We start from the raw sequence: 27,830 nt of genomic DNA, 5'->3' as shown, positions 1-27,830 counted from the left end.
GAGGGAGTTCATTTTTAATACTCCGGCACTTATTTCAGGATGGAGTAATATATAATAAGACTGCAGAGGTCTCCCGTACAGTATTCCCCCTGAGAAAAATAAAACATCGAGTCGCAACAAAGCAGTGAGAACAATTTCTTATTGGAATGCATTATTATTCTATTAAATTGTGTAGAGTCGAAACACGAGGCTAAGTTCCCAAACAAATACTCTCCCGATTCATAAAAAGTGTCGCCCATTTTGCACTAAGTTAGTACGAATTTTGTATCAAGTGGGCGACACTTTTTATGGATCGGAGGGAGTATTTATTTGATTATTATGTGGCCAATGATACGGACACTAGTCTTGAATCTACCATTATAGGATTTCTATGAGACCAAGTATGCCTCTAGGATTTCTATGAGACCAAGTATGGGCATTTGATCCTCAGTCAGCAATGTAGTATTCCTGCACATACAAAAAATGTGGCAGGGTTAAGTACATCAGTGTTTGTTTGCACATGAAAAGAAAAACTGTTAACTTCAAACTGACCAACAATACTGGCAAATTGGTGACTGGAATTAAGTTCAAACATAGGCACTTAACATGGTACGTGCAGAACCGGGGTTCAGTTCTACAAAAATTTGGAACTACATATCTAATTGTGTTCGAGCAAAGTGATCAAGGTTCAAATACCAATTTAGCATCATCAAACATCTACACATGTCAGTTCAGTAAACATCAACATAAGCTAGCATAACTGTTGTTGTTGCCATCAAATAAAGGGACTTGAACCAGAGGAAAAGCATGGTTATCTTCAAACATATAAGTCGCGAACTTGATGGCCAGAAACAGGAATTTATCCTAGGAACAGGAAAATTAACCCTATCTTAACATCCCAACTACAAGTATCAGTGTATTCCAACTATGTGCAATTGTGAAAACAAATAAATACATCAAAATAATTTACCTCAACAGCTTTCACTAGATCTTTTGCTTCAGCATTGCTTCCAAAGTGATCACGAACAGGCTTTAAACAAAAATAAAATGCTAAGACCAACTGAGAATAGAATATTATTGTAAGGTGAAAAAGAACTATATTCATGGCTGTTAACAGAAAGCAAACAAGGTATAAAAGCAGTACAATCTAACACGAAACAAGGTGTTAGCGATGCATAACACTAACAGCATAGCATCTGATACTCTTCATCTATGATGTTATCACACAGTATAGATGAACATATTCATAATATTTTTTTCATGTTAGAGCAACTCATCTATTAACATATCCCTTTTTTCATATTTGTTTTTCTAGGAGTTTCTACTTCTCAGAAGGGCGAAGCAGAACTACCATGTGGCCAGAAAGGATACTTCTGTTCCAAATACATATTTCAGTAGTCCGGCGTGAGTCGACTTGATTTACTGATTGTTGACAGCTAGTCGGGAGAGGTTACCCTTTGCCTGATTTTCTGTCAACATGAGTACTCCGCTTCACAAACATGTTCTTTTCGTCGACAATGTCCCTGAGATTTATTGGCTACTGGAGATGGATGTAACCCAGCCAACCAGAGTCCGATTCTCACCTTCTACTTATTGTAATGTTAAGGGGACATCTCTCCCCTTGAGTTTTTTTTATTCTTTTCGTCAATCAGCCTAGGTTCAACACAGCTACTCTAAGTTGTTTTACCTACATTAACCCCCCCCCCCTCCCCCCAAAAAAAAGTCAAACACACACAAATGCAATTATTGTCCCCCACTAAACCCTGTTTTTTGCTTAATTGTCCTAGTTAACGAAGGAGAGCGTGTAATTAACTTAAGGGTGTGTCATGGTCATCTTACTCCTTAATTCGTGAGCCCAAGTCTGAAATGGCTTATATTTTGGATCGGAGGGAGTATATGAGACTACCAACTGAAACTTTAAATAACAGACACTGAGTCTTTAATCTTCCCACAAGTTTGTTCCGCCACTGATCAATTGCAAAAAATTTACATGATTGACAAAAAGCAAAATATAAAATGCAAGCTATTGTTGATCTTGTAAGTTCTACCAGTGTTGCCTTGTGAGGTGAGACAAAGAGTCACTATTCCTGTAAGTTCTACTACCGACGTTGTCTTGTAAGTTCTACCACTAGTCATGAAATCAACTAAAATATTACTAGTCCTGTAGTTTTGTTTTGTTTGACTTGCCCCGGGACTTAACTTTGACCACTCTTTTTATAGCTTTATATTAATATGCACTAATAAATTGAATCTTCAATGAAAGCTATATTAATCTAGTAATTTCATATACCAATCTTGATTGTTTTGAACATTTTGATGACCGGCACAGATTCTGCAAAGCCAAATGAAGGACGCAGTGGGTATCAGCAGGTTCTCTAGAAAATGCATGCATTTTCTTGATCGTTTCTTTATGATTTTTTCTTTGCCACAATGTCAGTCCACTAAACTTGGTGTTTGGAGTCAAAGTAAACTTGTTCATCTTACGCCTCTAGTGGGAATGGAATATCTTACCCCATGCGAATCATATTTCTAGTGTTTCTAATTCTGCTCTACTCTGTCAACTGGAATATGTAACATCCCTGTACTGTGAATCTTCTATGTGAGATGATCTATCAATCTCAAAATAGAACTCGTAAGCAAATGTGCAGAGAAGAAAAATGGCAGAATTTAGGCAAAGGAAAGAGACTAGAAATCAGGAGATATATAAACACTGAAAAGAGAAGTATGCCTGCAGTGTCTTGTTTAATGACTTCACAAGGGCCAGCTTCAGGTCAGCAGGATGCAGAGCACCGCTTTCATAATCAGCTGTAAGCTCCTCCATACTAAGGAATGTCCTGTACAATGACAGAAGCTATCACAAGCAATTAAACGCAAGTATACAATATTATCTTATGGCACTAGATTTATAGCATAGTAGATATACTGGCAGATGATTCTCGTGAACAGAATTCATTTAGTTGTGAATACGTGGCTACTTGTTGGGTAATGATGGAACATACATGAGGAAATAATTGGGCATTGTACGGGCCAATTGCATAATTAACAAGTTAACAATTGCCAGGAAACCTGAAAAATTGACTTGGTGCCTATTCTTACTTTGTCCCACCATTCTCTCTCTTCCGAACCACCTCAAACTTTCCAAACCAAGGCAAGATGATACGTTTTATGTACTGGAAACAAGGATTGCCTTCTGCTAACTTTGGAGGGCAGAAAGCTTTTTCTATTTTAAAACATATATCTTCCTGCAATATACAAAAGGTAAGTATTGAACAATCACCATTGTAAAACTATCAAAGAACAACAACAAATGGTTTTCCCAAAACATGGATCAGGTGATGAACTACATAAGGCAACATATTTCCATATCTCTAGGTTACACTGATCGACAAAAACAAAAAATGCACATTAAAACTGCTCAGAATGTAAAACATAATAATTAAATATCGCATATAGCCTCAGGTAACGGAAAGGCCAAAAAAACTGATTAACATCAGTGCATTTCTTGTGAATGTAAAACATAATAATTAAATATCCCATATAGCCTCAGGTAACGGAAAGGCCAAAAAAACTGATTAACATTAGTGCATTGCTTACAGTGCACAGGAATAAAGTCAGCTTCTTAACAAAAGAATGAGTCCATCTTAGAATTCATTAAAAAAAAACATTTATCTCACTGGTCTATTTCTGTGCCCAACTGAGCCAAGCAAATTGTGGCGTTAACATACTCTTAGATAACCAATAGGCAATAGGCATTGAAAGTCATCTCTTGTTACCTATTATATGACCCTATTGTATGGACAAATCTGAAGGTATTTCTAAAATATAGTAAAAACTATGTTCCAACTTGTAAAATTTTCATGTAATTCGCTTTGAAGTATCTTAGAAATAGTATATGAATTTATCAAAAATGATAAAGTAGAATATATTATACCGTACGGTAGTATAAGTGGGTGCAGTTACTCCCATGTCTACCATCTGGTAGAGTATATATTCTACTTTATCATTTTTAATAAATTCATATACTATTTCTAAGATACTTCAAAGCGAACTACATGGCGTTAACATACTCTTAGATAACCAAAGCGAACTACATGCAAGTTGGTACATAGTTTTTACCATGTTTTAGAAATCGCACACGCACATATACATATTAAACGCTGAGTATACAGGTAGTTAAGGACTACAAACCTTGTCATCTTCCATGAAGATAGCCCATGCTGGATGCCGCCTATTCTCCATTGCAGGGTATTGTAATAAGTTAGGAAGTGTGTCTACAATGGTTAAGGATGCACATTTGAGTATGTTTTGGTGCATATATGTCTGCATTCCTCTTGACATTCAAGTGCGACCATCGAAGCACCCAATACCAAAAGTACAAGCACATGGATCCATAATAAAACAAATCAGACAAGCAACTGATATAATTAAGTGAAAAGATACTGTGCAACACAGCAACTGGCTTATTCCTCCTTTTTACATGCTTGCAGTATTGTCTAGCTAATAAGTTGGCCTCATGCTGCTCCATGCCCAACAGCCATATGTCCACCTGCAGGTCAGAATGTCTTCATACATGCACAGGAATATATACTTATAGGGAGTTCGTTACAAAACCCATGGATACCAAGTAAAATATAGAAGCACATTCCAATCATACTGCTATACTATATACGGTGATCACAGAATTGGTTGCACAAAACTGCACAACAATCAATCTAGTGAAACTGAACAGATACATAATCTAAACTTGAATCAAAAGAAAGCTACTTTACGTGATAGACTACATATGTTGAATTGGCCTTTTCTACAAGAATTACTAAGGTGCAAAATTAAGGGGATGCAAACAAGGTTGGACCATACCGTCCATAACTGTGCATACATAGAAGTACACAAATCAGTTGCTCCTTTTTTTCCACTTCAAGTTTAAAGCATGGGGTAAAAGCTGTCTGCGTCTCTGTGTGTGTGGTGGGGATGGGGGGCGGATGGCGCGTATGCATATAGCGGTACACAGATGTTTCAGAGGTTATCTTTTATCTCTGAAGTTTTTGCCTGTGTAGCCTGTGAAGGAGAAAGCATATTAAGAATATTCTCATTTGGTAAACATAAGGTCTGACAAGATTTTTTCTGTGTCAAGTTCAATATCTGTACCGCGGACAATCCAAGCAACATACTGTTGTCTATGCTTCCAAAGGACCATTCCAAGGATTGGGACTCAATCTCACACACCAACAATCCTCTCAGGGCTTCATACAGAGTAACAAATAGTAACATGTGTAGTCTATTATTATTCTGAGAAATTTATCTTACTTTGGTTGTGTTGGAGGCTGAAACATTCAGTTCCCTCTGGTTTGCCAAATAATTATGTTCCATCATTTCATTGTTAATGTCCCTTCATTTTACAAATTCCATTATTCAGGGTGTAGCTATGATGTTAGTTCCAGCAGGTAGCAGTTATTAATAAATTAGTGGCCGAAATATGACAAAGTTGACCGATACATACCACAGCAACACATTTGCAAACAGAGGTAGTACTAAAAACAAACATTCTATAATGGGGTATGTTCTTAAAGAAACAAACCTTCTGAAATAATATGACAGCACACTGCAAGCAAGGGAGAAATATCTCAGCAGCAGTTAGTTCTCCCATCACATACGGATCTCTATTCTGACAACACCTGCTAAGTAAACAGAAATGAAGGATTTGCATGTTCAAATTATCCTACATTTGATCGCATACAGATCTCTACTCCTACAACATCTGCTTGGTAAACCGAAATGGAAGGATTTGCATGTTCAAATTATCCTACATTTGATGCTCAAATGGTCAAACCTAAATGTTCTCAAGTGAAATAAACCTTGAACACTCAAATGATTCAAACAAGAAAATACCTTCTTACTCTACGGACACTGTTTTTCCTTGCAATATCCATCACAAGTGGCCAGTATTTGTCAGCATTTTGACTTATTTCATCTGACAGCCACACTAGCTCTACTTCATCAAGAGCCATGCCAGTTGCTTTCCACATCTCAATATTATACAAGCCAATAGTCCGCATTTTATTTAGATTGCCACCAATCTCACGGTTCACGCGAGCAAACCAATCTGCCATTACGATTTTAACTTTGCAACCAGATTTAACCATTTTATTAACACTTATTGTCTTCATGATCCCCTGCAGGACAAGAAAGGACCCACGCATTACAGACTTGAACAATGCACGTGTCAGCATTAATTCAAATGGCATAGTGGCATCATATCATAACACTATGTGTTAAATGAGTAGACTAAACAATAATAAATGGATGAACCTAGTAGTGCAGTGATGAAAGTTAATTTGTACACTAATACATAATTACCATTTGCCTCAACCCATAAACAAGCAATACCATCAGCACAAGGGACCCTTCCCCCTGAAGGCTATATATGAAAGAACAGCATATTCGCTGCTAACTAATTTTTTTCGAGAAAACACAAAGCGGGCAGCTTTTCGGCTTCTAGGACTGTCTCGTTGCATTGATAGAAAAGAAGAGTTATTCACAAGCCCCAAACGAGTCGGCTACCCTTGGATACTACACAACACACTAGGCCCCCAAGGCCGACGGGAGGATCTCCACGAGACCCCTAGCTCCGGCAGGGCCCAAAGCCGGGCCTCCTCCTTGATGGTGACGAGCAGACCTGCCAAGTCTGGGCGCGCACCGTCCAAGATGATCATGTTACGCTGCTTCCAGATCCACCAAGCAGTGAGGGAGATCAGAGTTGTGTTTCCCTTGCGGGTCGCAACCGGAGTGGAGAGGGAGGCCACCTGCCACCAATCCACAAACTCAGTCCCCACCGACGGAGGCAGCGCTGTAAACCGGATCCAAGAGAGCACCCCGTGCCAAAGACTGCGGGAGAAAGGGCATTCGATCAGAAGATGACACATGGTCTCCACAGCCTGTCCACACAGGGCACAACTGGCATCAACCTGCAAGCCATGGCGCACCCTCCGTTCGGTCGTCCAACACCGATTTGACAGGCAAGCCGTTCGGCCATCCAACACCGATTTGACATGCAAGCCAAAGGAAGAACTTTACCCGCGGAGGGGCTCAGGTCTTCCAAACCAGCTTCCAGGGCGCAAAGCCGACCGCCCCCTGGAATAGCACTTTGTAGCAGGACCTGGAGGTGTAAACCCCCTCCTTGGTCCACTTCCAGCAGAGACGGTCTGGAGCAGCAGAGAAGTGGACACCACGGACCACACCCTAGAGCCGGACGTACTGCCAAAGAGCAAGGGGACCAACCACACCCTGAATGTCTCGGATCCAGTGGCCCTGGTGCAACGCCTCCTTCACCATGGGGCGCTTGCGCCAAAAGCTGGGGATGAGGGCGGAGATGTCAGGGGCCAGTTCATGGTTCGCACGGCCTCCTAACCAACAGTCTTCCCAGAACAGGGCGGTGTTGCCATCGCCCACCTCCATGGAAGTAGAAGCAAAAAACACTCCGAGCTCATCCCGCAAGAATTGCATGTCAAGGTCACGCCAAGGACGGAGGGGGACCGTGCTTGACGAGATCCGATCTCGGCAATGCCCATGTTAATGGACTTGTGTTTTGTGAGCAACGAGTGTGTACCGGATCCCGTCGGCTGACAAGAAGGAGAGGCAAAGGTTTATCTAGGTTCGGGGCCCTCGTGGAGGTAATACCCCTACTCCTGCTCGTCGGTGATGATATTGATGAGAGATTACAAGGTTGCCGATGAGGCTATGGTGCGCAGATGGGATCTGACGCGTGCGTATGAGATTGCTTGCCCTCTCCGGTTCCCCCTCCTAGTCCTTTATACAAAAGGCTAGGTCTCGGGTGTGGAATCCGGATCAGTTACAACAGAAAGAAAACCCTAAATTATCTTCCTTACCTTGAGCCACAATTCCGGGTGCTTGCGCATCACGGATTGTAGTGGGCTTCTAAGTGGGCCTTCCTCCTGGGCCGTAGCAGGTATGCTCACGGTGAGGACCCAGTCAGGTATAACCATGACAGTGCTCATACGCCAAATCCATCGCACCTGCAAGCTGATTGCTGTCCGGCGAGCTCTGGGATTGCCGAGACCAATTCACCTGGCACTGGCCACCCCGGGCTTTACTGCTACCCGACCAAAAGAACCCCCAAGGCTCTGCTTGGTTCATCGTTTTGTGGCCCAATACCAGCGTAAGTTACAACCCCGACTCGATTTCCCGTCCCGACCAAAACTTGCGATTGGTTGGTCGTTTTGAGATCAAAACGACGGTTTTGCCTTTTCCACCCGAAAAAATATAAACGGCTTACCTGCTCCGAAATTATTTCCGACAACCCACGGTTTTTTCTAGTGCCCAGTAGATTACCACCGTAATCTGGTACAGGTGGAAAGTTCCACCGAGCTCCCAAGCAGGGCCCAAAGGATTTTGTCGACCCTCTTTTGGACCTTGCGATAGAGGCTCAGGACCACCATCCGGTGGAGGGGGATGGCCGCGAGGACCGACTTCACCAGCGTCTGTCAACCAGCCTTAGACAACATGGGGGCCTTCCATGCGGGCAGCTTGTCCACGATTCTGTCCACCAGAGGCTGGAAGGCCTGGGGGATCCCAAGGTACTTAACGGGGAAGAGAGCCAGGGGACAGCCCATCACCCTTGCCGCCTTGACGGCCACCTTCTCAGAACAATCAACCGGAGACACCGAACACTTGGTGGAGCTTGTATGCAACCCCAAGGCATGCCCAGGGAGAGAGAGAGAGAGAGAGAGAGAGAGAGAGAGAGAGAGGAGGGAGCGGACCACAGCCAGCTCCTCCCGGTCCGGGTGGTAGAAAATGACCACGTCATCGGCGTACAACAAGACGGATGCCGCCTGGAGCCCAAGGGCAAGCTCACGGAGCAAACCACACTCTGTGGCCTTGGACAGCTGATGGTTCAGCACATCGAGGACCAGCACAGAGCTGCTAACTAAATTTTGACTTCGATTTAACTGATATCTACTGCATAGCCCTGTTTACATGAGATTGATGATATAGTAGTGTATACCAACAGATCAGAGAACATCTGGTGATCAAAAAGAATTTTAATGATCACGAGACTTTTTTTATCATGGAACGAAAAAGGCTTTCCTAGAACCTGAATTTGTTATGTCAGTCAAGTCCTGAATACAGGTATCCTACACCCAAAAAATAGATTCAGTTTTGTTAATGTGAACCAGACATACTTCTCTGCAGGGCTATACCATTCAGAGAAGAGGCTCATGCTAAATTGTTTGCTTACAAAGAAGCTGGTGGATTTTTTGTGACTAACTGAAAGAGACGGAACGAGGAGAAAACTGATGAAATCTTCTGAAAACGATCAAAATATCCATTGGGCAAGCTGATGTTAGTATCAGAACTCAACTCTTAATCCTCACGGTAAAGATAGGTTCATTTTGGTAGAACATGCAAGGATGTTCTCAATAAGTTACAACTTTGCATAGCATTAATTAATTAAATTAATATGTACAATTATGGTCTGTTCTATGGCTTTCCTGTATGCCTAAACACAACTATCATCAAATGATTAGCTATTGGATACGATTATCTTTTCTAAAAATTTAGTAATAGAGAAGACATGCAAAAATCCTTATGATAAAAGCCACCACATATTTTTCCACAGAACACACTAGTTTAACTTTACTCTGAATCAAAGAGATGTACAAAAGTAAACTTGTAGGGTTCTTTTGGGTTCTTCCGCAACCCAAATGATTGTATGTTTTAGCTTTTTTTTAGTTTTTTTTCAAACTTCGAGTCATTAGTGCTGTATTGAACACAATTATACATCAAATAAATAATACATCAACATAAAGCTATCCCTGTTCTTCCTTAGCAGCCCTACAATATGGTAGGTGCGGAACATATATTGATAGATAATTATCAGTTTCAGTAAGTAGCATTTAAAAATGCTACAAATTACTGTGATCCTATACCTGAGATATGTGCATCCAGGGGGAGGGGTCACACCAAACATAGCAAATGGGGGCGGATTTCTTCTTTAGCAGTAACTTGAGCTCGTGCTCATTGACACGCTCCTCCCCAATACTCTTCAGTGTTGCAAACCTCTGGTCAAAAGTCCCCTCGGCAGTATCCCTGAAACGTACACTCCAAATTAACGTGCTAACGTTACAAAGCTTAGCCCAAGATTGAAGTTTTGAAGCAAGCTAGGTTTACCTGATAGAGTCCACAGGTACATCACCTGAAGTCTTCATGGCGGCAAAAGACTGCTGCATGGCACAGTTTTGTTCGGAGATACAGGCCAGACTTGACGGGGCTCCCCTGTAGAAAATTAATCAGGTTGCGGTTCCGAAGATGTCCCCTTTTTTCCAGTTTTCATCATGAGTAGACTTATTAGATTCAACATTCTTTCCCCACACAAGTTCATCTACTCCAACCACACGGAAATTCGACCCTATTTGGGCATCTGTTCAGATCTGGAAGGGTAGAATCGGAGATCATACCCGCTATTATTGTGTGGCTGGTGCTGTTCTTCGGGGAAATTTTCCGGTTGTGCTGGCATACGGTGGAGGTGACAAGACCGCTGTGGCATGCGGGTGCGGCGGCCCGGCAAGGTGGAGGCCTGGACAGACAGCTTCAGCGGGCGCTTGCAAGCCTTGCATCCTTTGTCCACCAGAGCAAACGCCCGCGCTAACATTGCCTCCACAAGGAGCGCCTCAACGCCTGCCTCCGCCGACGTCGATTGGCCGCCGTCTCTGGCGGCAGGCGGCAGGCGGAGGGCGGCGGCGCTCTGTGAGGAGGGAGGAGGGCGGCGCGAAAGAGGCGGCCGAGAAGAAGGCGGCCGGGAAGAAGCCGAAGGTGAAGGTGGAGCCGATCAACCTCTCCGACGATTCCGACTTCGATCTCGCCTTCCTCGCCGAGTTCAGCGACACCGACTAGCGCGGCGGTTAATCATGTTTGCCTTTTTTTGGGGCTTGGATCCACGTTCAAACCCTAATTTGAGTCTAATTCAGTAATTCTGACGGTTGGGCCCGAACTTTTCAAATACGTTCGGTCCAAAATCTGGCTGCACCTTTTGATTCAGTTTTGAGGTAGTAAATGACCTCGGATCGCGATCACTCCAAAAGCAAAGTTGGTCGTCTCGAAAAAACGAAAAACTTTCATGTTTACATCTTTTCCATCCGAGCTGAAATTGATCGTCTCTTGTACCTGTTTTTAACTTCAGTTCGGATCCAGCCTTGGAACGAAATTGGCCGAAGCCTTTGGATCCGCAGGACAAGTTGTTCTGAATTTAGAGGACATGTCCTCTATAATCAGAGCCATGTAGAAACCACACATAACCTCGGATTGAGACGATCCAAAAGGCAAAGTTTCTTATCTTGCGCACAACTTTCATGTTGCACATTTTTTCATTTGAGATCACCTTGATGAGGTCCCCTTGTAAGTCAAAAGTGGTTGCGAACACGGCAAAAGCTCAAATCCGGATGTATATATTTCCCTTCGGCTAGGTTATTCCGTACCGTATCCCACGGTCTCCGTCGCGCACCGAAACCCCCCGACGAAAAATCCTCCGCCCCATGCGCCAATGCCGACGAGAGATTCCTGCTCCCACCGTCGAAGATGTGGCCGGTGAACTGCTCCGCAGGATACGGTGGCCGCGACGGAGGCCGGACAGGTTCCTCGCGCGGATGGGGAAGCCTGGGCAATGCCGGGCGGACAGAGGACGAGGAGGTGCGCTGTGCCCGCCTCATCAAGAATGGGCAGGGCTCGAGGCCTGCCTTCCAAAGCATCATGCCCGTCTGCGCAGCAGAGGCATCATTCCGGCGGCACAAGGAAGCGGAAAGCTCCCGCGTTGTCCCCGCCGCGCTTCTCATCCCGTCCTATCCTCCTCCTCTGATGACGATCGGGTGATGCGGGTGGTGAAGGAGGAGTCCCTCCGCAGCCTGGCTGACAATGAGGCCTGACGCCACTCCATCGACGCCACACACACCAACGTTGCGCTAGAGCGGTCCCGATGCGACGCGAAGGTGGCGAAGGAGAGGCGCCAGGTGGAGCTGGTCGTCCTCCGGGACGACGTTGAGTAGCACAAGAAGTAGGACGGCGTGAGCAACTGATTTTGGTTTTTTAAGAAATGCTCCTCTTCTAACTTTGGCTCGAATTATGTGTGAAATGTGATCAACTTTAGCTCGAATTATGCGTATAGCTTTGTGATGTTCTACCGATGGCATGATATTTAACGTGAAGATGCATTTTTAAATTTTTATTTCCTTTTTGCGAGATCTGTTTTCCCAACACTCATTGGTACTGAACTTTCATTTTTCGGTTAACTGCAAAAAAGAAAGTTCGGTACTGCAAACTATGCTAGTTTGCAGGATCTACCACAGATGTTCTGAGAGCATTTCCAGCAGGTTCCCAAACGGATTACCTATATTTGTTCCTAGACCACACTGACACGCAGGTCCCATGTGTCGTTGTCTAAAAACCTGCTCTTCTTCTTCTCCCTTGCCGACGCATCGCCCCTGCTCCTGCTTGCTGCTCCAGACACGCGCCGCCACTCCTGCCGCTGTGCGCCCACCGGTCCTGCCGCACGCCGTCGCCGCACGTCGCCCCGACGCATGCCTCCACGGGCCAGCGCCGCACGCCGCTTTCCTCGCATACAACCACTGCCCGCCGTCCCTTCCTTCGTGCCCTACCGCTCCCTTTGCAGGCCCGCGCTGCTCCCGCCTCTGTGAGTCGCCGGTCCGTCCGTAGGCCGCCGCCGCCGCAAGGCTTTCGTTCGAGCGCTGCCATGGGCTGGCAAATCGAAGCTCCATGGCCGGCAAATCAAAGGCATGTGGCTAGCAAATAAAAGCTCCCGGTGGCAAATCGAAGGGCTGGTCGGCAGTGGGGCACCAGGAGGTCACGAAGAGGTGGGGTGGTAGCACCAGGAGAGAACTTTGGCGACGGGAGAGATCGACGGCGAAGGCCACTTGGTTTCGGGCCGAGCTCACGAGGGGAGGCCACGGGAACCGAGAAGACGGCCATGGGCTCGCAGGAGAGATTTGGAGGCCACACCGGAGCTCGTAGACGGCCGCGCCGGTCGAATCAACCACCGCTCCAGCCGAATTCGCCGGTGGAGGAGCCGACTAGGGGCCTCGCCAGCCTGATTCAGCGAGGGGGAGGGGGGGGGGGGGGTGGTGCTCGGGGTGGATGACGGAGGCGCGTGGAGGCGATACAAGCATGTGGACATGACCCGGTGGTGGGGATTGACGGCGGCGCGGCGAGGGCGGTGCAGCGGGTCGGTTCGGAAACGAGATGAAGTCGAGCAGTTTCTTTCCCGCGGTCGCTTTTCAGCGTTTAGGGAATGGGCTGTTGGTTCCCTACTTTTGTGGAAGATGATAGAGAATTCTGGAAAGTTTCTTAAAAATTTATGAATTGGGAACCATTTTAGGAACCTGTTGGAGGTGTTTTTTTGCAACTTATAGAGAATGGTGCTAGTTATTTTAGGAAATGGGGTTTGTAGGAAACGAGGGCTCTTAACGAAAGCCCCTATCAAATTTTTAAAGGATGGAGGCAAAAAATGTTTTCAGCAGAGCCCTATTTTGAGCCCCTAGAATAGGGAGGGACCAAAATCCACCCCTCAAGCCCTATTTAGGGAATCCCAAGGGAGTCCTTATCCCTTTTTTTTTCCCCTTTCCACGTCGCATTCTCCTCTTTGCCTGGCGGCCACGACTTTGGAATCGGCCGCCTCGCCGCCTCTGTGTCCCTCCTCCATGTCTCCGAGCCCGTGTCCTGCCTCCGTCCCTTCAGATAATACCAGACTGAATGGTATTACCGAACTTTTTTTTGCAGATTTCACAAATATTCGGTATCTGTTCGGATCTTTTGTTTTGACAGATTCACGCTTATTGGGATATACTAGATCTGCTGGAGACGCTCTTATCCAATGTGATCTCACTGCCACCTGGGCCCATACAGGACGACCCCACCACTGAATCCCGGTATTCTCCTCGTCAGCACTCTCCCACTGACCCTTGGCCCCACGAGGTCGACCCCTCCTTTGATCCTTTCTTCCTCCCCAAGAGCAGGATTAGCTTTGCTTGATTAATCGTAACCTGGAATCGAAAGTACCATTTTCTTCTCTGTCAAAGAAGAAAAGAAAATAATCGACGCCTCTGGAAGGCTGAACTGAGAGAGCTGAACCCAAGGTACGCTTCGACCCCAAACCCCAAGCTAACCCTAACGCCCAATGGCGGCAGGCGGCGGGATCCCGTGGGCGGAGCGGGCCCGGGCGGTGGGTGTCCAGATCCGCAACCGGTTCCGCGTGGCGCCCGTCGACCGCCGGTGGGTGTGGGGGCGCCCCGACGGCCGCGCCGCCTCCGAGGCGGTTCGGCAGTGGTCGGACCGAATCCGGGACCGGCTGCGGAGAGACAGGGCACCGGATCAGAGCTCCACGGAGGCGGCGTCGAGGCCCTCGTCTAGCGCCTTGAGATTCTACAGGAAGAAAGGTAGAAACGTTTCCGTTATTTCAGCGACGGGTTTTGATCTAATTCGGCTAAAATGCTCGTGTCGTGGTGTTGCCTCATGATTTTTATTTTTACTTCAAACCAGTGATGCGTGTTTCAGTTTTGCATTAAAATCGATTGCTAAATACAGTACTTGTTTTAATATGATTAGTATTAGTTTCTTCATGTATAGTATCTGTATCTTCTTGACTCGTGGTCCTTCATGATCAGCATGAGCACTCCTCTGGCATAACTGACTGCATAAGAAGTAATGATTTTAGCATGATGGAGTTATAAATGTGATCCTCGTTATTTATCCTTAATGTGTTCCAAGAAGACCATAACTAGGTTCTCTGTATACTGTTTCCTAACTCGCATCTTTCTGGATGTAGTGGGCAAAGTAGTCGATGGGGCTGAAGACTCTGTTATTATCCGTTCACTTCAAGCATTGGCTGTTCCTCTTATTGGCAATGCTTGCCATGTTTTTATGCATGGCCTCAATTCTGTCCAGGTATTGTAGCTGCAGAATGATCACCTCTATATTTTTCGGTGTACTGGCTTGAGTGGTCTAAATTTTGAAGCTGTGCAGATTTATGGCGCAGAGAAGCTTGAGCAGGCATTGCACGGGAGACCTAAAGGGAAGCCTCTTTTAACGGTATGAAGCAGTATAATTTCTATGGCATGGCATATTGTTGGAATAGCTATCAGTCAAATAAAAAAAAAACTCTTGTATGAATGAAAAACTTCTACTGAAGTCGAGGAACTGTGGTATTTTTCTTGGAGAATTATGGACTGCATAATTTCTCTATGACTCATCGCATCAATTGATTTAAATTATGTGGGACCATTATACATCGAACATTTCTTAGTGCATCTTTCTCTGCTATGCATTCTTCTGATTACCTTGTGCTTCTATCTACATAATTTCAGGTCAGCAATCATGTGGCTGCTATGGATGACCCTTTCGTAATTGCATCTCTTCTGCCACCATCCGTTATGATGGAAGCGCAGAAGTTGAGATGGACACTATGTGCGACTGATCGCTGCTTTACAAATCCAATTTTGTCTACATTCTTCAGGTCTGTTAAGGTGTTGCCTGTTTCTCGTGGCGAAGGTATCTACCAAAAGGTATAAAACTTGAGATATTTAATTCACTGGTAGATGTCTCAAGTTATTTCTCTCAAGTTTAAGAAAAAGAAAGCTATAGTTGGCGGCTTAATGGTTTGATTGAAGCGGTACCATACTGCTACTCACAGGCCTTTGTTAGCACAATTTTTGTTCCTATCAATGATTAGCAGTACAAGGGCCATGAGCTTACAAGGGGAATACTAGTGGCAGTACATCATTATATTCAGAGCAAACTTTTGACCTAGTACCTGTAATATCTAGTTCCTCAGATAGTTGTTAAAGATTCTTATAGTTTTCAGAAGGAAATGCCAAGGTACACCTCGATTGACACTCCGAGGCGCTTAGGGCCTTAGTGCAGCGAGCATGTCAATTTCTCGGTTTTTAGTTTTTACGTGTGGAAAGTTATTTTGAAACATAAGTAGCTTCATCCATTGAATACAGAGGATGCAGTAAGATTCTACACGGTTGAATATGTTGTTTCAGATGCAGTATTGAGTTTTCTCTGCATTCATCAGTCATGTTTTCTCTGTGTTCAGGGGATGGATATGGCACTCTCGAAACTTAACAATGGTGGATGGGTTCATATATTTCCTGAAGGGAGTCGTTCGAGGGATGGTGGGAAAACCGTTGCTCCTGCCAAGAGAGGTGTTGGAAGGTTAGAATATCACTTCCTTGTACTGTACTACTTTCAATAAACACAAGATCACCCTACAATTTCTTCTGTTTGCTAGAACTAACAGAATCTGCAATCTGCATATATTTATACGGAGGACCTCAGGTTTTGAGATTTGTAGCCTTCTTTTAGGTGCACAGCTCTAATTCCTCTTTTTGTCTTGCCAGATTGGTAATGGATGCGGACAGCCTACCAGTTGTGATCCCCTTCGTCCATACTGGTATGCAGGATATAATGCCTGTTGGAAAACGTATCCCGAGAACAGGCAAAAGGGTGTGTGCTTCTATGAACTGATGCAGGTGGTTGTTGTCATGGAACTTTAGCAGAATTCTAAATTTATTTATTTGATTTGGCAGGTGATCGTGGTTGTTGGTGACCCAATCCACTTTGACGACCTGATCGTTGACAACGGTGAGGACACTCAACATATTTCTAGAGGTATCTTGTATGATAAAGCAACAGAAAGGATTGGACAGCAGCTGCAGCAACTGAAGGTCGAAGTCGACAGATTGGCAGCAGAGCAGAAAGCTGAACTCCAAAGCCGTTGCATAGACGATACAGTCAATGATGGGTACCGGCTGTGGCAGCAGGTTGATTGGGAAGCATTTGGCATAGGGAACATGTTATCATCCGACCGAGAGCCACTGAAGCAAGTTCAGCATGAACTGCTTCTGGCAGAACAAAGCACTTCACTACCAAAACAAGCCGAGCCTGAACTGCACCTGGAGGAACAAAGTGTTTCCCCAGTCCCAGGTGCAGCAATCTCTCCTGATGTTGGCGTTCCACACTGGTTCCGACGTCACTCAGATCCTTCTGAGCTGATGGGCTTTGCTGCCCGTGGCCTGCTCAAGAATGGTAGGTTCATGGAAGAAGGCTACCGGCAGTTTCCAGATTCGACTGCACTCGATGATGTCTGGTGGGGAGCTCAGGCCAACAATGCAATGCCCAGATGGAGCACCGCTTGACGGAGGCCATGATCATGCTCCTGTGCGCCGCCTTTCCCTTTGTACAGTTAACCGACGCCGACATGAACTTTTAACACTTTCGTGCATTCTTTGTTGCTGTCAGTTTTGGAGATAGTTCAGAGTGCTAAATTTTGCATGTTATATGTAAGAACTAAGAAAAGCTTTACACGCCAAAGATCTTGCCCTTGCCAAGATATTTTTGTGTTTTCTCAAAATTGAATTCCGAAGTGAACATCCTGTGGAAGCCGGGGTGGCAACTCCTGCAGGGAGTACTAGTTATCTCGCGGTTGGCGTAGTAACAGTGAGAAATGTTCTGTTCAGCTTGGAGACGGAGGGAGTATTTTTTTAGAAATATCTTATGATCATTTATAGTCCCAGTGTTCAATTCTGAACGAGCATTTATGTTTGAATTTACACCAACAAATTTACTTCACTGTCCTTCCGAAGAAACTCCAGTTCCAGCGAAACCTTTTTCTCTACCAACGGCAGAAAAATCACAAGAGCCCAACGTTCACTTGCTAGTTTGAATCCTTTATAGCCGTTGCAAATCGTCCATCCCCTTCGTCTCCCCGCATTTTAAAATTCCAACGCCGCCGCCCTTCTCTGATCTGCTCGTCATCCTCCCCGTCTCCGCCCACCAGCAGCAGCTCGCTCACTTGCCCTCCCTCTCGATCGATCTAGAAAGCAATCAAATCCCACCAATGGCCCTCCGCGCGCTCGACAACACGCTGCCGGCCGCCGTGGCTGACCGGCCCAAGAAGGCTGCCAAGATCTCGAAGCCCACCGTCGCCGCCGCCGCCGCCGCCGCCGCCTCCCCCGAAAGTGGTGGCAAGAAGCGGAACGACGAGAACTTGACGCCCAAGGCCACGGCGGAGCAGGCCGTGGAGTACGTCCGCTCCGAGGACCTGCAGCCGGTGGCCGGCAGCGCCAAGGCCAGGGCCGCCGGCCTGGTCGCGGAGCTCGACTCCAGGGACTGGGTCAAGGTCTGCGAGGCGCTCAACGACGCCCGCCGCCTCGCCATCCACCACCCCGCCCTCCTCAGCCCGATCCTGTATGTTCATTTCTGTTAAGATTGCTTGATTTTGCTGTTTTCATCTGATCTGAATCCTAACTTGACTTCGTGGATTGTGGGTGGTCGAAACGGCCAGGGAGAAGGTGGTGCTGGCGATCGTGAAGACGATGAAGAACCCGCGCAGCGCGGTGCTCAAGACCTCCGTCATGGCCTGCGCCGACATCTTCAGGGCCTTCGGCAACCTCATCTCCTCCGCCTCCGGCGAGGCCTTCGACAAGCTGGTACGTATCAACACTAGTCACTGAAGAAAATGGCAGGTTTTGTTTGTTGGAGAAGAGTTCGTGGATCTAACAATTTGGTACGCGATTGATGCTGGCGTTCGTTCTCAGCTGCTCCAGCTCCTGCTGAAGGCGTCGCAGGACAAGCGGTTCGTGTGCGAGGAGGCCGAGAAGGCGATGCGCGCCATGGCCACGTCCATGCCTCCCCTGCCCCTGCTCAAGAAGCTCAAGTCCTACGTCCACCACGCCAACCCCCGGGTCAGGGCCAAGGCCGCCGTCGCCATGGCACACTGCGCCGCCAGGATGGTATGTACTACGCCAACAAGAACCATTTCTCAGATCTAGCAAGCAACGAGTGTAAAATGCGTTCAGTCAAGCATTTCAGGTGTGAAATTCAGGAGTTCTGTGTGGAATTTGCAGGACGTTGAGACGATGAAGGAGTTCGGGATGCCGGCGCTGCTGCAGGTGTCGGCGGAGCTGCTGAACGACCGGCTGCCGGAGGCGCGCGAGGCCGCTCGGAGCATCGTGACCTCGACGCACGCCGCATTCTTCAAGGATGCCGCCGCGGGGCAAGAGGAAGAAGAGAAGGAGAAGGAGGAAGAAGAGAAGGAGAAGGAGGAGGCCATGGGTGCGGCAGCTGCGGCATGGGAGAGCCTCTGCGCGCTCAGCCTGTCGCCCATCTCGGCGCAGGCCGTCGCCAAGATCGTCTCGCAGCCGCAGTGACTGCCACCCTGGTGACTGCGGGCGGCGCTGTGCTTATTTAATAAACTTTAGAAGCATGCTATCTCGCATGATGATTTGGTCCAATGTAGCTCAGGTTGTGTTTTCCTCCCAGAATCAAGCAGAACTTCAGAAGCAAATCCTGCCAGTTTTGACTTGTTTGTTCCTGCACGGGGATTGTTTGATCCTGATCTAAGAAGATCTATAAAAAGCGATTCCGTTTATTTGGAAATCGAATGAGAATATGTAATTGCAGCCACGCAAAACTAAAACAGACATTCCCTGGGGAAAAAAAAACACGGGAACTTTTCACGGAATCCTAGTACGAAAAAATATGTCATTTCAGCCACGCAAAACGAATTCAGCAACCCATTTTGTGAGTGTTTCTGTTCCGTGAACGTGAGTGTTTCTGTTCCGTCATTGGATATATTCAGAACAATGGTGGCTTTGGTTCAGGGCCGTTAGACTAACAAAGCACATGAAAGATTAGTGTGTTGGTGGGTACAGACGGTTTGTTTTTTCTTTGCTTTAAATTGCTTGTCTACTCTGAACAGAACAGTGTATGGCGTGAAGAGCGAGTGCTCTGCGGTCTGCTGAAAGCCTGGAATCCCAGTAACGTATCAGGAGTAACAACATTTTTTGTACTAAGCGGGCAGCCAGCCATTGTGCGCATCTCTGGCCGCAGAAAAGGGGTCTTGGTCAACACTGTGACAGTGGTAAGATTTGCCGGCGCGTATCTCGAATTTGATTGTGAGCCATGGTTTCTGCCTGCCAAACAGCCAAAGTTTATTATAGTATCAATGATAACAACCGTCCAAGCAAACTAGCTATAGCTCCAAACCCGTCACTGTCCCGTCTGTCCAGTGATCCAATCGCCTTGGCACGTGCGGCGGCTCGCTCACTGTCACTGTGCTGATTGAGCGGCCGATGAGCTAGAGCTTCAAGTGGGTTATTGCTTCAAGGAATCGGAATCCTTCTTCCTCTTCCTCTCCTCCTCCTTCTTATCCCCGTCCCCTGTCCTTGTCCGCATTCACGCACCAAAAGCAGCAGCGGCAGATTCTGTGTTTGTGAATTGCCATGGACGGCGACGGCCAGGGAGGCGTCGCCAAGCGGCGCGGCGCGGCCGCCGATGAGGAGGACCCTGATCGCCGCCCTGGTGCTGAAGCGGCGGCCGCGGACAAAGACGGCGACGACGACGAGAAGGCGGCTCGCCGGAGCAGGCGGGTCGCGTCGCTGGACGTCTTCCGTGGCCTCACCGTCGCTGTAAGTTGCCGCCGTGCGTTGCAAAGCTAGAGATGGAGCTTATCTGATATCTCCCTGTGTGTCTGAATTACTGTACTTTGGTTTGGTTGCTGCAAAAAAAAACAGCTGATGATACTGGTGGACGGCGCCGGCGGCGAGTGGCCGGTCATCGGGCACGCGCCGTGGGACGGCTGCAATCTCGCCGACTTCGTCATGCCCTTCTTCCTCTTCATCGTTGGCATGGCCATCCCCCTCTCCCTCAAGGTCCGCCGCTTAATTTCGCTCTTCTCTCCCATACAGTTTCAGCTCCAGTATTCTGTCCTCTCCCTTCTGTTCTTCTGTCTATGTTGTCACCCCACCAGCCGTCAAATTTGAATCTAACTGCTAGCGGTGAATGAAATTATGACCGTGTGCTCCTGTTACCCCCGTCTTCAACTACTCTGAAGTCTGAACCATACTTCTTTGTTGCTTCAGAGTTCAGACTGCAGTGGCAGAAGATAATTCATTGGACTTAACTTATGATTGAAACGAACGTGCAGAGAATTCCAGACCGCGGTCGGGCTGTCAGGAGAGTAGTCATCAGGACTCTGAAGCTGCTTTTCTGGGGGATCTTGTTGCAAGGTTACATTTAAAGCCCCAGTAGTTAGCTCATCAAATGTCCCTTTTACAAAAATGCCGCTGCTTCTTTGACACATCCCGTGCAGAACATTTTTTCCTGTTTGCAAGGAGGAAATTTAACACAGTTAGCAATGTGTGTTGGCAATGTTCAGGTGGTTACTCCCATGCTCCAGATGAATTGGCCTATGGAGTTGACATGAAGCATATAAGGTGGTGTGGTATTCTCCAGGCAAGAAGCCATAAAAACTTTCATTATATTTGAGACCAGCAATATGCATCTGTGGGAGGGTGATGTTTTCTCTTTGCTTCCCCAGAGGATAGCTTTTGCATACTTGGTAGTTGCAGTTATAGAAATTGCAACAAAAGATGCGAACATTCAGGATCAGTCAAGTTCAGGCTTCTCAATTTTCAGAATGTACTTTTCCCAATGGTATGTACCACATAGGAAAGCTTTGTTGCCATCTAAACTGGGAAAGGTTGCAGATTTTCACATAGTAATTTTGTCATTTGTGTATTTACAAGGATTGTCGCATGTTGCATACTTTTGATCTACTTGTCCCTTGTTTACGGGATTTACGTTCCGGACTGGGAGTTCAGAGTACGAAATGTTGACAGCCCAAACTACGGCAAAGTCTTGACAGTATGAGATCACTGAAACTTTGCCATTTTACAAATTATTCTATAATAATTTACTGATTTTACATTATTATCGTTTTGTGCACAGAATCGAGTTCTATACAAAAATCAGTCACTCAAAAACTCTCTCGAACTTATAGTCTCAATCACGAAACTCTCTCAATCGCTGAAAATTGCAGCTCATTTGAAATGTTCCCTAATGTTTACTGTCTAGGTGACATGTGGTACAAGAGGGAAACTGAGCCCTCCTTGCAATGCTGTAGGTTACATCGACCGCAAAGTTCTCGGTATCAATCACTTGTACCAGAAACCTGCATGGAGAAGGCATAGGGTGTGTGTCTCCTGACAAGAAAACCTTGCACTGTTGTTCTTTTCAATCTGTTCAAACCTCTTTACATGTTCATATGCAGGCCTGTACCGATGATTCTCCACACGAGGGACCTTTTAAAAGCGATGCCCCGGCATGGTGTGCTTCACCATTTGAACCTGAAGGGCTGCTAAGGTAGCATATGTCAGATTACAATGGGGGATTTCCGGTGTATTTATAGTTCACCGTTGACGCTCCTCTTTTGTGATAAATTTTGCAGCTCATTTTCAGCGGTGCTAAGTACGATCATCGGGGTACATTACGGTCATGTCCTTGTGCATATGAAGGTGATTTTTTGTCTCACATTTCAGCTCTTCGTATACTTGTGGAAAGCAGAGACCAGAACTGAAAACTCTTCTTTGACATGTTCCTTTGTGTTGCTGCAATTTCAGAGCCACATGGACAGACTAAAGCAGTGGGTTACCATGGGCATAGCTCTCCTCCTCCTCGGAATCATCCTGCACTTTTCACATGGTAAAGAAGCACAAAAATCAACAGCTCATGTGTTCAATTCTCCTGTGTAATATATATCCTGGCTATTTCAAATTTCAGCGATCCCGCTGAACAAGCAACTGTACACGTTCAGTTACATCTGCGTGACCGCGGGTGCTGCTGGCATCGTCTTCTCCATGCTCTACTTCCTGGTAAAGTAACTCCACAACATATCTATCTCAACAAGTATCGGTGTGCTGCAGAACCTTTGTTAATCAAGTCAACAAATAAGCTCAGTATAATTAATCAGCCCTTCTATTTACTAGCTGGACTACAGCACATAGTATTCGCGAAAAAAAAAATACAGCACATAGTACATGACAGTATTTGACAGTTTAACGATCGAATTGACTACTGAAAGTATGATTCTCGGTACAATGTTTAGTGATTTCAGATGTTAATTTTTCCCAGGTTGACATGGTGAGCCTGGGCTACGTGTTTGCGCCGCTGCGGTGGATCGGCATGAACGCGATGCTGGTGTACATCATGGCGGCCGCCGGCGTCTTCGAGGGCTTCCTCAACGGCTGGTACTACGACGGGACCAACAACACACTGGTAAAAGGATCATTCAGAATCGTCTTCTTCTTCCATGCAAGAACCTGAACCGTCAGCAGCACGCAGCAACTAGTACTACTACTGAAATCATGCCCTTTTCTATGGTGGCTGCAGGTTTACTGGGTGAGGAAGCACGTGTTCGTCCGAGTGTGGCACTCGGCCAGGGTGGGCATCCTCCTCTACGTCCTCGTCGCGCAGATCCTGCTCTGGGCCCTCGTCGCCGGGATCCTCCACCGCGCAGGCGTTTACTGGAAGCTCTAGTACAAACGGAATAGGTTTAATTTGGCTCCCAAGCAATTAATTACAGGAAAAAACATACTCCGTATCAGTCGCCGCCTCAATTCACAGGGTACATAGATCAAATTCAGTTCAGAATCGCATTATACCGTCCACAAAACCGCCAGATTAATCGCTGGATCGCAGATTCGGGAACACGAAACATCGTGATTGGCCTTACATTGTCTAAATTAACTAGTATGCTAATTGTGTTTAGTCTTTTATATAGTACGTATCCACGGCTACCGACGATATTTGTGAGGGAGATATTGGATCATGTCACGGCGGCAGCACGGGCAGTTGGGCGCCGTGTGGAACCACTCGAGGATGCACCTTTTATGGAACGCGTGCGAGCATCCAGGCAAGCTCGTGCCATCGCCCAGCTCCTCCATGCAGATCGGGCACCGCTCCCCCGCGCCGCGGCCGGCATCGTCGGCGCACGACAGCAGCAGGGCCTTGGCCTCGCAGTACACGTTGGTCACGTGCACGCGCATCACCACGTCGCACACCACGCGGCGCCTGCTGCTGCTGCTGCTGCCGCTCCGGAGCGCGTCCACGCCGGCATCGGCACCGGCAGCGAGGATTCCATGGACGAGTCCAGGCGGCACGAACGCGTCCCAGAGCTCGGCGGCGAATTTGCCGTAGCGCTCCTTGAGCCGCGGCACCTGCCTGACCAACCCCCAGCGGACCACGGCGCGGCAGGCGGACTCGCTCCGGAGGTCCTCGGCGGCGAACCCGACAATGACTTCTTCTTCTTCTCCGGCGGCCGCGGGGGCGCGCCGATGCTCGTGCCGCTCGACGCTTCCATCCGTGAAGCGGAACTCGCAGATGACGCGCACGGCGCACCCGATGCGCGCCACGAGGAGGAGCTCGCGCGGCCACGGCGGCGGGTCCATGGGATCCGCCGTGGCCGCGTCCCTGGTCTCGAACTGCGTCATCTTCGGGTCCGCGTGGACCGTGTAAGGCGAGTCCCGCTCCGGCTGCGCCATTGTTGTTGCCTTGTTGGGCGACGATCTAGAGCCCGTGATATGTGGTTTGCGTATATATCAAGAGCCGTGCCTTTGTTGGAACGAAGCACGGTCCCGATCGGGGCCGGACTCGGGGAGGACTGGCTGACGGAATATTCGTTCGTCTCTCTCCCTCCGTCCCAGGCGCTTTCCGAGATTAAAAAAAAGGCGAATTAATCCATCAAATCAGTCGGATTGGCATGTGCTTGTGCATATGAAGGTGATCTCTGTCTCACATTTCAGCTCTTTGTATTTGTATCCTGGTGGAGGACAGAGACCAGAACTGAGAACTCTTCTTTGACATGTTCCTTTTCTTTCTGCAGTTTCAGAGCCACATGGACAAAGTTTCTTCGATGACCGGAGTTGCTGCCCTGACAGGTGCAGCATGCACAACGGCGAGCCCGTGCTGCTCGAATCCGTCACCCCTGGCAAAGCCCAAGCCAGACTTACCGCAACAAGGATTATCCGCTGTCAGATAAGGGTTCCAAAGACAACGCCTTCAAGAAAGGAACGACATCCAAATACGCCACCGCTATCCGGTCCAGATACATTGAACCTAAGTTTTCACTCGGAGACACCTTACCTACTAGGGATGGGATGCATTGGTGCTGCACGACGACACCTTCAAGGAGTAAGCGACGTGCGAGGACGTCGGGCCGCTGTTAGGTTTTCACCGATATCTTCTCAACATTAACCCGTGGGCTTGTTTGGTTTTGAACTAAATAGTTCCAGAACAAAAATAAACTAGCCCAATCTGTTTTCACTGTGGACCAAATCCTAAATGAATTATCTTGACTCTCAACCCATTTTCACTTGAACCAAAAAAAATTCCAAAAGTGCAGCGATTCGAAACGGATGATGAAAAAATAAGGATAAAATGAGATCTACATACTAATCCAATGGTTCTGATACATCAACTTAGATTCAAGCATTTCGCTTAAAAATCAGTCAACTTACACACTCAAACACAAAAGATGGTTACGATGTACAACTAGTCATGCTGCCGAAAAAAGAAAAGGACACTCATTGTGTACAATGAAATGAATCGCAGTTCACGTGCAGATCTACGTGTATCAGTACACCTTCTACGCCTCATCGCACTGACAATATTGGTGAGGAAGATACTGCATCAGTTCACCGCGGCAGCACGGGCAGGTGGGCGCCGTGTGGAGCCACTCGAGGATGCACGCTCTGTGGAACGCGTGCGAGCATCCAGGCAAAGCCGTAACGCCGCCGCCGTCCTCCGTCAGCTCCTCCATGCAGATCGGGCACTGCTCCTCGCCGCCGCCGACGACATCATCATCGGTGCACGACAGCAGCAGGGCCTTGGCCTCGCTGTACACGGTCGCCGCCTCCACGTGCATCCACACGTCGCAGCAGTACCCGACACTGCTCCGTAGATCATCTTCTTCTTCGCCTCCGGCGGCAACAAGAGCAGAAGCGGCGGCAGAGAGGATTTCGCCAACGACGCCCGGGGGCACGAAGGCGTCCCAGAGCGCGACCTCGGCGCCGCGGAACCCCGCGAGCTGCGGCAGCCGCCTGAGCTTCCGGCGGAAGGCGGCGCGGCAGGCGGCGTCGCTCCGGAGGTCCTCGGCATGGAACACGACGATGACGACCTCCTCGTCGCTATCCGGGGCGTACTCGTATTGCTGCCGCTCGAGCTCGGCGCTTCGTCCTGGTCCCGTGGGCGTCAGGTGGTGGGACTCGGAGGAGATGCGCACGGAGCAGCCGATGCGCACCAGGAGGGAATCGCGCGGCCACGGCGCCGGCTTCTTGGTCTGCCTCGTCTTGAACTTCAGCAGCTTCGACTCCGCGTGGACCGTGTAAGGCGACTCCTGCTGACTCGCCATTGTTGTTGTTGTTGGCTGGCTTGGCGACGATCGGGAGATTATGGGAGGAGCCCGTGATGGGATTGCTTGCAGATATATAACGAAGAGCTAGCGGTGCCGCTCGGGTCCCGAATCCCGATCGGACTCGGAGACGAGCGGCTGATTTTCCGAGAGAAAAGGGAATCTTTTTTTTTTTAGAGTAAAAGGAGCCAGGCAGACAGAGAAAAAGGAATCGATCCAACAAATCATTCGGACTGGCCTCTGCTAAAATTTTGCATTGCAAATTCATGAACAGTTTATTCAAGAGGTGGATCGCCCAGGCACAGGCAGAGCTAAGCTCTAATTAAGCGGCAATGGTGCGGCCGCCGTCGACGCAGATGACCTGCCCAGTAATATAAGACGCGGCCGGCAAGCACAAGAACACAACCAGCGACGCGACCTCCTCGGGCTCGCCCATGCGGCCCAAAGCCACACGAGCGTTCTCCTTCTCCATGAACCCCGCCATAGCCTCCGGGTCCATCTTCATCCCGCTGCTGCTCAATATCTCACTCCTAATCCCGCCCGGCGCGACGCAGTTGACGCGGATCTTGGCCGCGGCCCACTCGACGGCGAGGCTGCGTGTCAGCTGGTTCATGCCGCCCTTGGTCGCCGAGTACACCGCCAGCAGCGGGTACGCGATGACGCCGCCGATGGAGGACACGTTGACGACGCTGCCGCCGTCGGGCGATTGGACGAGCAGCGGGTGCGCGAGCTGGCAGAGGTGGAAGGCGGACTCGAGGTTGGTGGCCATGAGCCTGGCGTAGTCCTCGGGGGAGGCGGCCGTGGCGGGGGAGAAGAAGGTCTGCCCGGCGTTGTTGACGAGGATGTCGAGCTTGCCGCCGAGGGACGCGCGCGCCGCGGACATGAGCTGCTCGCGGTCGCCGCGCACGGACACGTCGCAGGGCGTGCCCGTGACGCGCCCGCGGCCGGCATCGGCATCGGCGTCGGCGTCCCAGTCGCGTAGGCGGGCCTCTAGGTCCGCGGCGCCCCGCGCGCACGTGTGCACCCGGACGCCGAACCCCGCCAGCTCCTCCACGATCGCCCGCCTGATGATCAACAATTAGTTAATCTAGAATTACCAAGTTAAGAATGGATGGATGGAACATGGCATCCTGCATATATATACCCGATTCCCTTGGTGCCGCCGGTGACGAGCGCCGTCTTGCCGGCGAGGCTCCACCGCTCCTCCCTGCTCCGGCCGCTTCCTGCTGCTGCCGCCATCGACGAGCTCGATCTGATGGATCGATTCGATTTGATCTTGTTGGTTGGCTTGGCGCCCTGAACTGGACGGCTAACTTATATACTCGTGTATTTACTGTTGGATAATTGGATTCTTCTCCGCGGAAGGAACTGCGATGTGTAGAATTCTAGATGCTTTGCTCCCGCGATGAGAACGAAGCGTGCCCAATCAAATTAACTGGCGCCGGCGGTGGCCGGTTCAATGTGACGTTTGGTATGATGTGTCACCGCTCATGTCACGCTCGTTAGAGAAACAATTTCTGTTGGACTGCACCTTCATAATTCTTCAATTTTTGGGGGGTTATTTTGTCACACTAATATT

The 27,830-nt window shown here is 48.2% G+C and overlaps 5 protein-coding genes across 6 annotated transcripts; 2 read left to right on the top strand and 3 right to left on the bottom strand.

Annotated features, from left to right (window-relative positions):
- Positions 1-106: 106 nt before the first annotated feature.
- Positions 107-10,977, bottom strand: LOC100829899 (tyrosine--tRNA ligase 1, cytoplasmic). Of its 2 annotated transcripts, none has more exons than XM_024459356.1 (11): positions 10,452-10,977; positions 10,165-10,269; positions 9,924-10,083; positions 5,866-6,149; positions 5,555-5,654; positions 4,420-4,525; positions 4,168-4,250; positions 3,076-3,221; positions 2,708-2,813; positions 950-1,009; positions 107-447 (listed from the first exon to the last, which is right to left on the bottom strand). In XM_024459356.1, exons 1-11 carry the CDS (start codon positions 10,643-10,645, stop codon positions 427-429), a joined length of 1,365 nt encoding a protein of 454 aa, XP_024315124.1. In that variant the 5' UTR covers positions 10,646-10,977; the 3' UTR covers positions 107-426. The 2 variants fall into 2 exon arrangements, with proteins under 2 accessions (XP_024315124.1, XP_014754153.2); XM_014898667.2 differs by having other exon boundaries at positions 5,555-5,651; positions 10,452-10,975.
- Positions 10,978-14,048: 3,071 nt separating this feature from the next.
- LOC100840298 lies at positions 14,049-17,442 on the top strand. The gene is made up of 7 exons (XM_014899126.2): positions 14,049-14,435; positions 14,825-14,943; positions 15,022-15,087; positions 15,363-15,560; positions 16,097-16,215; positions 16,401-16,506; positions 16,590-17,442. The coding sequence occupies exons 1-7, from the start codon at positions 14,177-14,179 to the stop codon at positions 17,196-17,198; spliced, it is 1,476 nt and encodes a 491-aa protein (XP_014754612.1). The 5' UTR covers positions 14,049-14,176; the 3' UTR covers positions 17,199-17,442.
- A 260-nt stretch (positions 17,443-17,702) lies between these two features.
- On the top strand, positions 17,703-23,618 carry LOC100839989 (heparan-alpha-glucosaminide N-acetyltransferase). The gene is made up of 17 exons (XM_003564958.4): positions 17,703-18,249; positions 18,347-18,491; positions 18,600-18,794; positions 18,909-19,208; positions 20,280-20,471; positions 20,577-20,714; positions 20,990-21,071; positions 21,221-21,297; positions 21,383-21,498; positions 21,591-21,708; positions 21,919-22,035; positions 22,115-22,206; positions 22,292-22,358; positions 22,464-22,545; positions 22,624-22,715; positions 22,975-23,118; positions 23,233-23,618. The coding sequence occupies exons 1-17, from the start codon at positions 17,900-17,902 to the stop codon at positions 23,377-23,379; spliced, it is 2,454 nt and encodes an 817-aa protein (XP_003565006.2). The 5' UTR covers positions 17,703-17,899; the 3' UTR covers positions 23,380-23,618.
- Positions 23,619-25,486: 1,868 nt separating this feature from the next.
- Positions 25,487-26,251, bottom strand: LOC104583370. Its single transcript, XM_010235289.1, has one exon. It carries the CDS (start codon positions 26,249-26,251, stop codon positions 25,487-25,489), a length of 765 nt encoding a protein of 254 aa, XP_010233591.1.
- A 211-nt stretch (positions 26,252-26,462) lies between these two features.
- Positions 26,463-27,799, bottom strand: LOC100839685 (tropinone reductase homolog At5g06060). The gene is made up of 2 exons (XM_003564957.3): positions 27,396-27,799; positions 26,463-27,315 (listed from the first exon to the last, which is right to left on the bottom strand). The coding sequence occupies exons 1-2, from the start codon at positions 27,488-27,490 to the stop codon at positions 26,574-26,576; spliced, it is 837 nt and encodes a 278-aa protein (XP_003565005.1). The 5' UTR covers positions 27,491-27,799; the 3' UTR covers positions 26,463-26,573.
- Between the last annotated feature and the right edge of the window lie 31 nt (positions 27,800-27,830).

Source organism: Brachypodium distachyon, chromosome 2, assembly GCF_000005505.3.
Source record: "Brachypodium distachyon strain Bd21 chromosome 2, Brachypodium_distachyon_v3.0, whole genome shotgun sequence".
Classification (NCBI taxonomy): Eukaryota; Viridiplantae; Streptophyta; class Magnoliopsida; order Poales; family Poaceae; genus Brachypodium; species Brachypodium distachyon.
Note: the sequence above shows the minus strand (reverse complement) of the source record. Positions and strands in the feature narration are given on the sequence as shown.

Coding starts and splice junctions, on each gene's coding strand:
- LOC100829899 (XM_024459356.1), bottom strand. CDS start 10,645: ATGTTAGCGCGGGCGTTTGCTCTGGTGGACAAAGGATGCAAGGCTTGC. Junction 5,655..5,865: donor AGTGTCCGTAGAGTAAGAAG/GTATTTTCTTGT, acceptor CTGTTTACTTAG/CAGGTGTTGTCAGAATAGAG. Junction 4,526..5,554: donor CTGTCATATTATTTCAGAAG/GTTTGTTTCTTT, acceptor TCTGACCTGCAG/GTGGACATATGGCTGTTGGG.
- LOC100840298 (XM_014899126.2), top strand. CDS start 14,177: ATGGCGGCAGGCGGCGGGATCCCGTGGGCGGAGCGGGCCCGGGCGGTG. Junction 14,436..14,824: donor GAGATTCTACAGGAAGAAAG/GTAGAAACGTTT, acceptor TTCTGGATGTAG/TGGGCAAAGTAGTCGATGGG. Junction 16,216..16,400: donor GCCAAGAGAGGTGTTGGAAG/GTTAGAATATCA, acceptor TTGTCTTGCCAG/ATTGGTAATGGATGCGGACA.
- LOC100839989 (XM_003564958.4), top strand. CDS start 17,900: ATGGCCCTCCGCGCGCTCGACAACACGCTGCCGGCCGCCGTGGCTGAC. Junction 21,298..21,382: donor GGTGGTGTGGTATTCTCCAG/GCAAGAAGCCAT, acceptor TTGCTTCCCCAG/AGGATAGCTTTTGCATACTT. Junction 22,716..22,974: donor TCTCCATGCTCTACTTCCTG/GTAAAGTAACTC, acceptor AATTTTTCCCAG/GTTGACATGGTGAGCCTGGG.
- LOC104583370 (XM_010235289.1), bottom strand. CDS start 26,251: ATGGCGAGTCAGCAGGAGTCGCCTTACACGGTCCACGCGGAGTCGAAG.
- LOC100839685 (XM_003564957.3), bottom strand. CDS start 27,490: ATGGCGGCAGCAGCAGGAAGCGGCCGGAGCAGGGAGGAGCGGTGGAGC. Junction 27,316..27,395: donor GGCGGCACCAAGGGAATCGG/GTATATATATGC, acceptor GTTGATCATCAG/GCGGGCGATCGTGGAGGAGC.